This window comes from Ptiloglossa arizonensis, chromosome 10 (genome assembly GCF_051014685.1).
Source record: "Ptiloglossa arizonensis isolate GNS036 chromosome 10, iyPtiAriz1_principal, whole genome shotgun sequence".
Lineage (NCBI taxonomy): Eukaryota > Metazoa > Arthropoda > Insecta > Hymenoptera > Colletidae > Ptiloglossa > Ptiloglossa arizonensis.
Window position 1 is genome coordinate 11,679,052 of NC_135057.1, and position 12,979 is coordinate 11,692,030.

The 12,979-nt window shown below is 45.9% G+C and overlaps 6 protein-coding genes across 22 annotated transcripts in view; 2 read left to right on the forward strand and 4 right to left on the reverse strand.

Annotated features, from left to right (window-relative positions):
* The window catches only part of LOC143152396 (RING-box protein 2-like), a 35,876-nt gene extending 35,768 nt beyond the window's left edge, over positions 1–108 (reverse strand). Inside the window, exon 1 of the mRNA XM_076322452.1 lies at positions 1–108. The gene's annotated coding sequence lies outside the window, so the exon portion shown is untranslated.
* Positions 83–1,688, forward strand: LOC143152395 (cobalamin trafficking protein CblD). The gene is made up of 5 exons (XM_076322451.1): positions 83–256; positions 393–531; positions 623–1,035; positions 1,149–1,365; positions 1,464–1,688. Exons 1-5 carry the CDS (start codon positions 203–205, stop codon positions 1,553–1,555), a joined length of 915 nt encoding a protein of 304 aa, XP_076178566.1. The 5' UTR covers positions 83–202; the 3' UTR covers positions 1,556–1,688.
* The window catches only part of Tilb (touch insensitive larva B), a 12,978-nt gene continuing 1,549 nt past the window's right edge, over positions 1,551–12,979 (forward strand). For 2 of the 9 annotated variants that reach the window (XM_076322439.1, XM_076322445.1), the window contains exons 1-5: positions 1,551–1,685; positions 1,994–9,599; positions 9,686–9,947; positions 10,301–10,578; positions 10,847–12,852. In XM_076322439.1, coding sequence (XP_076178554.1) covers positions 9,271–9,599; positions 9,686–9,947; positions 10,301–10,578; positions 10,847–11,276 — 1,299 coding nt within the window. In that variant the 5' untranslated portion in view covers positions 1,551–1,685; positions 1,994–9,270 and the 3' untranslated portion in view covers positions 11,277–12,852. The remainder of the gene's footprint in view (positions 1,686–1,993; positions 9,600–9,685; positions 9,948–10,300; positions 10,579–10,846; positions 12,853–12,979) is intronic. The other 7 variants (XM_076322440.1, XM_076322444.1, XM_076322443.1 and 4 more) reach the window with 7 other exon arrangements.
* LOC143152394 (clavesin-2) lies at positions 1,945–4,330 on the reverse strand. Its single transcript, XM_076322450.1, has 4 exons — positions 3,098–4,330; positions 2,629–2,939; positions 2,448–2,541; positions 1,945–2,375 (listed from the first exon to the last, which is right to left on the reverse strand). The coding sequence occupies exons 1-4, from the start codon at positions 3,480–3,482 to the stop codon at positions 2,227–2,229; spliced, it is 939 nt and encodes a 312-aa protein (XP_076178565.1). The 5' UTR covers positions 3,483–4,330; the 3' UTR covers positions 1,945–2,226.
* Rhp (GTP-Rho-binding protein rhophilin) lies at positions 6,053–8,766 on the reverse strand. Its single transcript, XM_076321260.1, has 9 exons — positions 8,761–8,766; positions 8,342–8,725; positions 8,154–8,255; positions 7,564–7,834; positions 7,151–7,477; positions 6,777–7,105; positions 6,546–6,593; positions 6,347–6,499; positions 6,053–6,253 (listed from the first exon to the last, which is right to left on the reverse strand). Exons 1-9 carry the CDS (start codon positions 8,764–8,766, stop codon positions 6,053–6,055), a joined length of 1,821 nt encoding a protein of 606 aa, XP_076177375.1.
* The window catches only part of Dia (diaphanous related formin 1), a 22,820-nt gene continuing 21,318 nt past the window's right edge, over positions 11,478–12,979 (reverse strand). For all 9 annotated transcript variants that reach the window (XR_012993562.1, XR_012993564.1, XR_012993568.1 and 6 more), the window contains 2 exons: positions 11,718–11,833; positions 11,478–11,609 (listed from right to left, as the gene is read on the reverse strand). The gene's annotated coding sequence lies outside the window, so the exon portion shown is untranslated. The remainder of the gene's footprint in view (positions 11,610–11,717; positions 11,834–12,979) is intronic.

The following is a 12,979-nucleotide window of genomic DNA, read 5'->3' on the forward strand; positions in this document are numbered from 1 at the left end:
CTTTCAATTTCCTATACCCGTAGAGTACGATTGACACCAGAGACGAACATGTTGTGCCATCTGGTGAGTAATAAACTTGCCTCCATTTAACAAAACCAATTGGATCCGTGGGTTGACGTTACATCAGGTATCCTTGCAAATTGTTCGATATGTATACGAGTTCGCAACGAAAAAAGAAAAGAGTTAGATAATCAAGTGCAAAATGGTGTTTTCGACAGGAAGTTTCTTGGTTCGATATATGAATCATGGATCAATGGTAATTATGAATCGATTTTACTTTATTCCTCAATGGTGGACATGACAATTGTAAACAAAGCAACAAGAATCATTTAACATTCGCATTGTAAAAGAGAAATTGCACGATATAACCTTCGCCCTACTATTATTTTTAGAAATATTGTATGAAATGTGCGAGAAATACTAACGCTGGAGTGCTACTTAACTTTCTATCGAAGAACCACTATTCCCGACGCAGTGACAATAATATGAACACGTATAAGGTTATCAAGTCGGACAGGGAAAATTTGGACGGTACAATTTATTGAGGTTTACATCGCTGTGATCTGTACAAGGCTGTATTCATAAACATTTAAATTATTTCGTTCCTGCTTACGCCTTTTAGATGTAGATGGTGCTGTACTTGGAATAAATTCCAATTGGGAATTGCTAATGCCAAGAGGCTTTCGGTTTTATCTACCGGGAAGTGTTGGACCTGGGTGGCTAAATGCAACCACCATTGCACATGTGAGAACGCAAGTGGTTGTTTCTAATAAAACAGAACAAGCCCCTGAAGATTATGACGAGAGATACCTTCCTGATCAAAAAAATTGTCTGCAAGGTGATTCTCAACGACCGACGCTTCATTGCATTGCTCAGGAATGTCCGTTGTTGTTGCGGAAAGGCATAAAAGAACTCTTCCCTGGATGTTTAGATGTTGGATCATCGCAGCTAACGATAATTAGCATCTGTCAAAAAATTAATTCAAAAACTAGTAGGTGGAGCAGAGAAATGGAAGTGGAGGAATTAGCCAAATATGTAAGTCTTTGCAATCATCTGACAGTTGTTGGAAATGATGATGGATACATTTCAAAAAAGGGAAACAAAGTAAAGTAAGGTAAAAGAACATTTGTCTCTTATCATTTTGATAGTTTGTACTAGCAGCTTCAGATGTATGTGCAAAATTAAAGATGTTCGGATACTGGGCAGACTTTATCAATCCATTTAGCGGTCAGCCACACTTGAATTTACAAAAGAGTAGCAGTCTTTATAAAACAGATGAACGATTTCGTTGTTTAGGATTTAAAATATTACTTAAAAACAATTGCAAAGTTATTTTATCTGAAAATAACATTAAAAATTTTATAGGTAAGCAAAGAAATTTACGTTTTATTTGTAAGGTCGTTTAATTGTTTACGAGCGTTGTGTTTACAATGCAGCTATGCATCCATTTTATACGTTTACAGGAAGTCTCTACACTACAGCGCCAGCAAGTACAGAATTTCTGAAAGAAATTCTGTACGACTGCGAACTTGTAAATGTTAACGAAGACAAATAAAGAGGAAATTATCGTAACAATTTACATACGTTTGGTTGTTGTATCAGTGCTTTGGTTCGACGCAGATGTAGTATAAATTTTTGGATAAAACCTGTATAAATTCTGAAAGGAAAGATCATTAGAAATAATGGTACGCAAAGTGTTTTTTCTTTTACGTTCCACGTCATCTATCGTTTCGTTTGTCACGAACCAAATTGTGTACTCGAACGTACACAATTCGCGAGCGGAATGTATCAACACACGCACTGTTCTCACGTATCAACGTTACACACACACACACACACATATATACATATATATATATATACATATGTATACATATATATATATATATATATATATATATATATATGTATGTATAAATAAAATTACTTGTCTAACGACGCGCAGAAACGTCGCATCTTATTCTAAGCTGTATATAAATTTAAACAATTGTAGGTAACTAATACCACCGGCAGGAGAAATGCTTCGTACCTTTCGTAAAGGTTAGTAATATTAACAGCGAAGTCTGGTCGTACGCAACTGTTGTCACGTGACTCGCATAGAGATCGTAATGCATCATGAAGAACTAAATATTTAACTGGGAGCGCGATCGAGGTCGAAGACAACTGGATTCTACGGGGTGCAGAAAGGAAATTGGAAGTAGCTACGCTCAAGCGGAGAGGAAAAACTTAATCCACTTCCAATTTACGAAACGATCCGGCCATACCGCTTAAATTATCCGAAATCTGGCGGTAATCCGGCGACAAGATCTCTATGTACATATCGTCCAACGCTTTTATATCGTCCCTTTGTTTCTTCAATGTTTTCTTGAATTCCGCTGTAAAAGAAAAACGACGTCGCTAACGTGACAAAAGAACGTTCAAATTCTACGCAACTTGGATTACAGTACCTATCATTTCGGAAAGCGGCATGTCTCCTCCGTATTCTTTTGGTAAACTCGACGGGTCTATCGCAGCCTTCAACTCCTTCAAGTTCTTGTGCACCTGAAGGACAGTATAGAGAAAAAAACATTACCTCTAGGTCGATCAATTCACGATAGACGTGAACAGAATACAAAAAGACCCGCGTACCGAGATTCGGGCCCTTAGCTTGTTGTTGAGAAGCGAGATAGCGAATTCGATGATCTTAGTCGCGCAGCTTGGAATATTAACGAAGTGCGTTTCCTTGTGCCTCATCGGTGTGCTGTTTTGAATGCATCGTAACATGTTACGAATGTCCATCAGGGACCAGGCGCTTAGGTGACCCATGGTCAATCCGGATTCATCGTTGATGTATGTGTAACCGCGCACCTGGTTCTCCTCGTCGTCCATCAGAGCCTCTACCACGAGGCTGTGAGTGCGAGCCATTTGCGCGGATGTGTATTTGTACGGATCGAAGCGGCCTTGAACCGTGGAACGAACAGAGGAAACGGAACGGTACGGTGAAAATGGCGCAATGTCGGAAGAAGAAGAAGAAGAAGAAGAAGAAGAAAAAAAGAAAAGAAACAGTAGAAGGGAAACCGCGAACTAGGTCGATATCCTAGATCGGTTCGGTGCTTACCGGCGCAAGAAAGTATCACTCGTCGACCGTTGCGATCGCGGTCCGGTAGCGGTACCAGATAACCGGCGTCTACGATCGCCTCGATGTCCGGGTCCTCGATATCCAGATTCTGGAACCAGTTCGGATACCGTTGTCTGATGGACAGGTACCGTTCGAGCATCTGCTCCGCCATCGGTAGATTGAACTTTTTAGTCCTGAGGAACCGGAGCAGGAACGCTGCGTCCGTTCGGCAACGTTTTATGGACGGATGTGTCTGTATCCAGTATCTGAATTGATCCAAGGTTTGTTCCCGCGTTGCGTCGTCCTCCCGCAGTTCGTCGCGCGCAATTATTTTCGTCGTACCGCTCAACACGGAACCATAATCCTTTTCGCACGAGTTAGCCATTGTCACCGCACCGTTGTCCAAGCGAACAACTAGCGAGCAGATTTCCTACGGCGTTTTGCTTCCACTCGCGCGAGCTTCGTGTTTTCGGCCCCCCTCCGCTACCTTCTCTGTATATCCGTGTCGCGTCCTCGTTTCGCTCGTTCGAATTTCAAGCGAGCACCCGGGCGATTACGAGACGCCCGACGACTTCTTACGACATTTCTCGATTCCCTGTCCAGGAGAAAGTCCGACACCGATCTACTCGCGAGAGAATAGCCGTCCGCGCGGGTTCTCCGGCCGCCGCGCTTTCTATCGCGCGCGCGCACGCGCCTACCAAGCCTACCTCGTCGAGTGGTCGTTCCCTCTGTTACCTCGATATTTATTCTAAAAGCACGCTGAACCCCGACGCGTTCTTTTCTGATCCCGCGGCACAATAATAAAGTGATTCGTAAGGATCTGGATTCGCGAGCAGATTCCCGAACGCTGCGCGCACTCGTCTCGAATACCGCGCACTACGACGGTAACATGTTTCACCGAACGCGTAATTTCTTTCGAGACGGTCGTTGGAATCGCCCTCGTTTGATCGGAGCACAGAGTGGCGGGGATTAGGCGCGCGAAGAGACGTTCCTCGTCGAGCAACTTGGACCGAAGTAAACCCGCTCGCTGGCTCGCGCGATCAATTTAAGGCGCCGCTCTTACCGCTCCTTCCGTTCTTCCCGCTGCTACTCCGGTCGCCTTGTTGCACGCGTCTTCCTTCTCCAGCTGACCGCTGCCGTCTCCTTCGCCCACACGACGCAAACACGAAGCTATTTAGCGTTCACCGCGGTCGTTACGAAAATCAATTACTAACCGTTGAACGAAGGTGAACAGAAAAAAGAAAAAATCGTTGACCGACTTACGACCGTGGACGAGCGGTGTTCCTTGGAAAAGACGGCTCCGCTTGCGAACAGTTTTAAGTCCGTATCACGGATGAAGCAGTGGTCGAAGATTCACTTTCTTCTCGTAATCCTACATTTTACTTTCACCGAGGGTCCACTTTCGATCGCTTCGATGAACAACGAGGCTGTCCCGTTTTATTGCCATCCCGAGAACGCCAGGAACCTCGGACAAAAAGTACGCGAATCGTCTTGCGGTCCTTACTACCGAAGTCGAATTTGTAAATACTTTCATTTTACACCGCAGCGCGAAAAAGTCGCGTTCAACGAATCGCGGTCAAAAAGTCGCAACGAGCGTTAGATCGCGACTAGTCTCCTCGTCGAATCGACTCGCGCTTGCCGCGCAGCGATCTTTTCAAAATTCTATCCCTTTTTTTGTTCTCTCCTCCTTTGCTCGGTTTTTCTTCAAATACCCGTCGATCGTTTCGGAACATATCTATGTTCACGATTGCGCGTTACACGTGACTAGAGTTTCTTTACATTCGCCCCCGATTGCGTAATCGATCGTGTGTCACGACGTTTCTCGGCTTGGTGAAAGTTGCGCTTCGGCTGTACTCGGGACCCCGCGCCACATTTCTACTCTTTCCAACCTCGCAACTCCGATACCGTGCCGACGTGTCCGCGCTTTCTCGAACGACGAATCAAAACCGCCGGAAGCAATCCGCTATCGGAACGATTCATTATTATTATAACGTCTTTATTACCTAAATAAGGAAAGTGTGCATACATTGTATATGGAATAGAACGATATTGCATAAAAGCGAGATCTAACCTCAAAGATAATCTACGAACGATTAAATAGATAGCGAACGTAAATAGACGGGATACATAGAGTCGCGCGAAATGTTGAGCGTTTGAAAACAAACAAGGTTAGGTAGTTGTAGTAACGAGAATCGACGAAAGGTCATATAATCAACCGTGAAATATATTCGTGGTTTCAGTGTTGCTAGTCGCGCTTCGTCGGTTATTTCAATTACATTGGTCTTGGACTTCGACTGCGGAGTTCGGTTTACAACGATAAAGAGAACGTACGCTTGTTACCGATTGAACGGGACGGTTGTCCTTCGTGAAACGTTCACCTCTGTTTCGTAACCGAGCAGGTACGCGAGAAACGAGCGTGTCTAGTAGGAATCGTTTCGTACGGGAGAAGGAAGGAAGGACGGGACAGGAAAAACAGCTACTTACACTTTCTTTTCGAACAATATGTAATTGGCGTATGACGTATGCGTGTACATTCGTGGAGAATAACATCGATCGAGTTCGATGAGACGGTACGTTTATCGCTCGATACGTTTCACAAGATCGTTTGTACAGTACCGCGTATCCGTCCGTCGAAGAACGTCGAGTCCCACGGTGGTCGTTTTCGCGTGTACCATCGTGGCTCGAGATCCATCGATCGGAACTATTTAGCCTCGAGATACGGCACGCGATAAGTTTCCGAGCGTACGAGCGCGCGGCCGTGTGTTCGCGACACGTATAAATATACGCGTGTGTACATTTTAGTGAATGCGTATTATTGTACAGAATCGTTGGTATGTGTGTGTGTGTGGACGACGCAGGGAGTCCGGTGCGCGCTTCGTGGCGTGCGTTTTCGAGGCTCATCCGTTATTACGTTCTGTTGTCGCGGAAACCCAAACGCGCCCAATACTCAACGAATCATCTCAGAATAACGTTGTCAAACGTCAGGTCCCTGCTGTCGCGTTGCGCGGTCGATTTTTTGAACGGATTCCAAGGTAGCTTCTTAGCCACATGAGCAGTGGTGACCGAACCGGCGGGGCTCGGTTGACCAGAGGAGACGCCGGAAGAGCTGCTCGCCGATACGCTTCCCCTGTCTTGCTGATTGGTCTTACCCGGCCTCTGAAATCGGTACGCGTCTCTCGTTAGCTGGTCACCGAGTCGAGTCGAGGGATGTTGCAAACAGCGAGAACGACGCCGTTCGTAAACCTATACCTTCAAGTAATTTCTATCCATCGGGGTGACCAGCTTCAAGTTGATAAAATCCCCCGATTGCTTGATCAACCGCACCACCTGTTCGTGGGACGCCCATTTCACATCTTTGTCGCCGATTCCCACTATGAAATCCCCTTCCTTCATTCCACCTAACTGAAGAGAGGGAGAGAGCGAGACAGAACGATCATTTATTACATACTTCGGGATAAGATCCCCTAAGAGCGTGTAGCCGATAGTGAAGGTAACGCTATGAAATACAACGCATTGGTCAGTCCGAATGAAATCACAGACAGACAGATACAATTACTCAATAGATAAATATGAAACTCTGTACTATAAAAATAGATATGAAGTGGACGAAGAGAAAATAATAAATGGAAGAAAGTCAACAGTGTCGCGTGTTTTTAATCGAGGATGAGTGCGTGCTTACGTCGGCCAGCGAATTGTGGTCGACCGCAGCTATTATCACGGGAGCATCGCCGCGAACGCTGAAACCGAAGCCTTCGCCGTCGGGACCTCTTTGAAGTTGTATCAACCGTGGAGCGGTCCAATGTCTCTTGGCCGAGAATATAGCCACCGGACCTAAGGATCTGAAAAGATCATCCACTCCGTGCTGACCAAAATCTGGATGCGTGATGTTCAATTGAAACTTGGTGGATGCTTGTTTTAAAAAAAGAAAGATAACAAGAAATGGTGAGGACAATGTGTTGGTAGAAAATCGGTGGTCAAGAAAGAGTTTGATGTCAGATATATTGATCGCTGAAGGCCACTTTCACGTCAGTGAATGACGTCATAAACTGTCACCTCTTTTACAGTACCGTTTTGCATCACAGGCTTGCGCAAAGAGTTGGACAATTCTCTCGATTATTTGCACTTCGACGGCCTCGAGCGGCCAAAATATCTGGCGCTCACTTGGTAGTCTCTCGTTCTCCTCACCGATAATATCCGGAGGATCCAATAATCCACGGAAGTCATCTTCATCTCCGATACCGTTGTAACTCTCCACGGTTGATTCTTGCACTCTCTTTAAAACTTTGGCGAGTGCCTGTTTCGCTTTGAGGTCTCTGCACATTCTCTGTAACCTCTGGCTCTCCTCGTGAAGGACCAGAGCCTCCCTTAGATGCGCTTTCCCTGAAGCAAATGTTTCGATCGTCGAATCGAGTGGCAAACGAAAAAGAAAAATACGTCAACCATTCACCGTATATCGCAATACACACCTAACAATTTCCTCTCGTTCTCGTCCCGCGGCAGGATCACATCCAGCTGTGTTTTTCCGTCGCTTTTTTGCGCATGCTCGAGTGCGAGCCTCGTCTCCGCGCGCCATTCGGCAATCGGACGATCGAACAATCCGAGCGCAAGATGCTTATGAGCGAGAGCGAGGTGATGTTCGCGTTTCACCAAGATCAGCGAGATCCAAGTTTCTGGAACGTAGTCCCGGACCGGTTCCCGAGAGATGAGCCCGTGAACGTCGTTGTAGACCGCCGCAACCTAGGCAATCAACGAACGTTCTTATGCAAGCGACGGTGAAAAAGGTTTGACGAATTTACAAATCACAATCACAAAATTGTCCCTTGTACATGTAAATTAAGATGCAAGTATGATATTTAACGGTAACTCTTTAATAGAATAAAAAATAATAATATAATATAAGATAAAATAAACTAGACGCGTAAAATCAAAGGCAACAAAAATAATATGCAACAGTAGTATATTGCACGAATCAAGTCTGTGCTACGACCTAGCGGAGCTTGAGACAACTTCTTGGACAATACCGTTCGAATCGCGTGTACAAAGTTCACGTTCTCACTACCTGTGACGCTTCCTGCGCGAGATCCAGAGAAACGTCCACGTTCCTCCCCTCCCCCGATTGAAGCTCCAGCTTTTCGAACAAACATTCTCTCGCCTGGGCCTGAAAACGAGGAACTCGCGTGAAACTCTCAGTTCAACGATCATTCTTTTCGAGGAAACGTCGAATAAATGCGAACACGTCGTTACCAGCATCAGTTGAACGAGCATCTCGAGCATGTCCGGCCCGAGGTCCATGCTCGGCGCGTTGGTAAAGTTTTCGTGTATGTAACGAAAGGTACCAGCGGCCCTAAGAAAAGCGTCGATCGCCTGGTCCAAACCTCGTGTGGACTGACGATCCTGTTTCGCAGCCAATTGAGTGTACAGACCGCCGGCATTAAACAACACAGACGCCTTCTCAAACGCAACGGTCCGTTGACAGCTGGGGACGCCGGTCAACGAATCGAACCATTCGAAGTAAATACCGAGGCTGCGATCCGGTGGAAAGAATCGCCGCTCCACGAAATACAGTTGGTTGTAGTAGCGCAGAAGTAACGCGATGCCGGCCGCGTCCCTCGTCGGCGTTCGAGTCGCCTAAAAATGTATACGCATAAATGAATTACGTATACTGCCATGCTTGCACACTGGAGCGATTTCGGGATCTCGAAAAGCGAACCGGAGCCCGAATGTAAGGTTCTCGCGTCTCACGAGCCGCTCGTACATTGTCGGAATATCTCGGATTTTTTCGTGGACGCTAAGCGGTCCGGAGTTCGGAAGGACCTTGTTCTGTGACAGTTCGATTGTACACGAGCGCTTTGTAAGATGTGAGAATCTTGCTTAGATTGTTGATTTCGAAACAGCTCCTCGCGTGTGTACCTTTTTCGACGGGATTCGTTTTTTCGCTCACCTGCCTAGTTTCCATAAGATCTGCGATAGCTTCCTCGTAGTTTCCTCCATCCTCGCTGTAGTGCTCGAGAATAAAGTCCTGCGCAACGCGAACAAGGCAGAGTGGTTGGGGGATTTATCGAGTCAAAGTAGCGAGAAGAATCGCGTTAAATCGATAATTACCACCGTTGCTTAGCAATCGCGAGTGACCGTTGGCACGATATGTTTATCGCGTTTGGACAGCCGAGTAAAACATGCCGAGGATTACCATCGATCTCATACGGAAACGTTCTGAGCACAATGAGGGTGAAATATGCACGCTCGAGGAAATCGCTTTACATCAGGAGAATATCGAGAAGATCGAACTGCTCGGCCGAATATGTAAGGACTTGAAGATTCTGTTGTTGCAGAACAATCTCATTGCGAAGATCGAGAATCTGAACAGACTGAAGAAACTCGAGTATTTGAATCTGGCGTTGAATAACATAGAGACAATTGAGAATTTAGAAGGTCTCGAGAGTTTGAAGAAGTTGGATCTGACGGTTAACTTTATCGGCGATCTACGGAGCGTTAAGAGGTTAAGGTAAAGGTCGGACCCTTCGTGGGTTAGGTTAGATATGTTGTTTACACGTCGCGTTGCATCGTTTATCGGTCATCGTTCGAAAACAGGTGCAACGAACATTTGGAAGAGCTTTTTCTTATGGGAAATCCATGTGCGGATTATGACGCATATAGAAAATACGTGCTGGCGACGCTGACACAACTGAAAGAATTGGACGGGAAGCCGATCGAACGATCCGAACGTATCAAAGCGTTGCAAGTCTGCGCTCGGATCGAAGGAGAAATCATCAGGAGTTGCGCGAAATACGATAAATTCAGGAAAGCGGATATAGTTGCTTATCGTGAAAAGACAAAGTCGGAGGCAACTGTGGTAAGTGTGTGAGTTCAGGCATTAAACGCATTATTGTCGCGTCGCGCGAACGCACGAATCTTTGATAAAATATTTCAAGTCGGTCGCGCGTGATGTTACATAACCCCTAATTTTTAAATCTCCGTTTGTATGTTGTCACGATGTGACATTGTATAGCAGTTTATACACGCGCATTCGTTCTATAAATAATTTTTTCATCATCGACGACTCACATGAGCATATTTCAACGGAATGCGAGACTCGTGAGACGCGATCTGATCCGCGTGATCACGCGACACGACAGTAACGTATTTTCGCTATTGTTCGACGTACGTCGATGTATGAGACTCGATAACGAGCGAACGGGTTCGCAGAACGCGAATGAAACCGAAGACGACGAAGAGGAAGACGAAAAATTTTGGAAACGAACCAGTCGCCACACACCAGAGGAACGCGTCGCCATTGCCGAGCGTGTTCTTCGTAAGGAAGAACGAAGGAATCGAGAAAAAAATCGAGGAAACGAAAAGCCAATCTACGTGCCGAAATTGTTCAGTCCAGAGGGCAAACCGTACAATGTGAACCAGCCTAAGATACCGTTTAAGTTAAACGACGAGCATAACCATTGTATCATTCTAGAGGTTACCGTGTACAAGTACGTAAGAAATCTCTAATATAAAAATGCAAAACAATTTTTTCCGCAATAGGTACAATAATGCTCGCTTAAATTTTAACGTACCCACCCTCACCATTTTTCCATTACTACACAGTCTTAAATTTAAGCGAGCATTACTGTGGTAGGTACCAAAAAAAATATTACTCGTTATTATTAAATTTCGTGTAAATTTGGGGCTCTTGTAAACGCGAGACACAGTTGACCTGTGATAGATTCTGAATTGAGTGATCGGTGAATCGATTTTCAGGTACCTGGATACTGAATACGTTGACGTCGACGTACAGCCCGAGTACGTTCGAGTCACGATAAAGGAAAAGGTTTTGCAGTTAACCCTTCCTTGCGAGGTATCGGTGGACAATAGCACGGCCAAAAGGAACACTACGAATGGTAAGCTGGTGGTGACGATGCCGCGCTTGAAGCCGATACCCATTATACGAACGAGAGATACGAGCAAGAAGCCTTCCGGAGAAGAGAAACGCGTTCGTAAGTTGGAACGATCATCGACGACGATGAGAGAGTATCTAGAAATAGGTCCTGCCACGGACGACCTAGATTTTTCGAAGATCGTCAATCGAAGGAAGACTATGGTTGAACCATCCGCTGTTAGAGTACAGACTGAAAGCAACGGGGAACACGACGATGCTTACGACAATCCGGACGTACCGCCATTGGAATAACGAACCCCCAGAGATCCTACCCGGTAACACGCTCACCTTAAAGGGATCTCGAAAATCGATATCTTTGGTTTCCTTCAGACCCAGAGGTATCATCGGCATCGCCGGTTCCACGCTAAAAGAAAAAAAAATAATACATGCACAACGATTTTTAGACTCTGCGAATCACCTAAGGGCTCGAGTCGCCAACAACTTCTCACCGACCTGTCGACATTCTGATAGAGTTCGACAGAGCTGTTGAGCTCGGCGAGCTGTTCTTTCAGTAGCTGCAGATTAGAGTTAACGAAGCTTAGTTCCAGAGCGACCGTTTCCCGGAGCTTCCTGTTCGTGGTAGCCCTGAAACGCGAGACATCGTGGTCAGCATGGACCGAAGATCAGAACCGAAAGTGCAGAACCATCACTGGGATATTTTTCATAGCGTGGTCGGGTCACGCGTAACCTTACTTGAACAAATTTTCCGCGCCAGCTCGCAACCGGAGTTCCTTGTTTATTTCCTGGTTCAGTTTGCTCCGTTTGTTCTGCAACTTTCCCCGGCAAGTCGCCACCCTCGGATCGGAACCCTGTGCAACATGAAACGGAAACGTTCGTCGTTAGAAGATGCGGTCGGCCACGTGTTTAGACGAGAGAATCGCGTGGAGAGGATCTTTAGACGGGTCCGCGAGGATGTCTCGCGCCGTTAAACCGAACGACAGCAAACGTACGAAAGTGGTTGCAACGTGTACCACGGTATCAAGAGGTTGCGTGGTTAACACACTGATTGCCAAGTGTTGGACGAAACGGTGAACGCAACGCTTCTCGCAGGCGTCAGCTACGAGATCGTTCGTTATTTATTTTACTTTCGAATGTACAAAGTATATCGTAACACGTGGGAATCCATATCGGTGGTGGATCGAGGACACGAAACGATGAAAAAGGTTCGTATAGACGCGTGACCTACTTGATTTTATCTTCAAGTGATATCCATTAATCTTAATCTTAATCTCAGACTAGTACAACCGCTTCCACTAATACTTTGATATCTCTCAAGCTATTCACGGTCGAGTATGTTCGGTAATCGAATTTCAAGCACTTCTTACGAAGTGAAGCAGTTACACGTTACTGGAGTAGAAAACTTGCTAACTGGGGAACAAGCTCAACTACGGCACACGTTTGTACAAATTTGTTTTGTTGCTATTCACCGCTAAAGCGAGTCCTACGTGTTACACACACTGTATACTTGGTTCTTCAAGGTATACTGATCATTATTCTTCCTTCGAACGCGCATTATTCAGTATTTACTCGTAGGTGGCGTCTGGTGGCAGATCGTCGGCCACAAGATAACCGATACTTGGCAGCCAACGTGTTAAAGACCGAAGACAATTGCGGCGCCACGACGCTGTGTACTTGACGCCAAATCAATTGGCCGGTCGGAGTCGCTTCCCTGGCGTCAAGCGACGTCGGACGTTTACCTCCTCTCTTACAGTACAGTAGAATCTCGATTATTGCACGAGAGCCTCGTTCCTTGTACTGCGTTAACAAGTGGAAGGGATAGTCGACGAGCAACGAGCGAAGTCAGAGGGGGAAGCAACCAGTAGTCACGGTCAGTGAAGACATATACCGTCTAACCGTCGCTTCTTCGCATAAATCACCTCGATTATTGCACGAACCTCGATCATTGCAGGCGAATCATCAACCACAGTTTTCCTGCAATAAACGACGTTCCACTG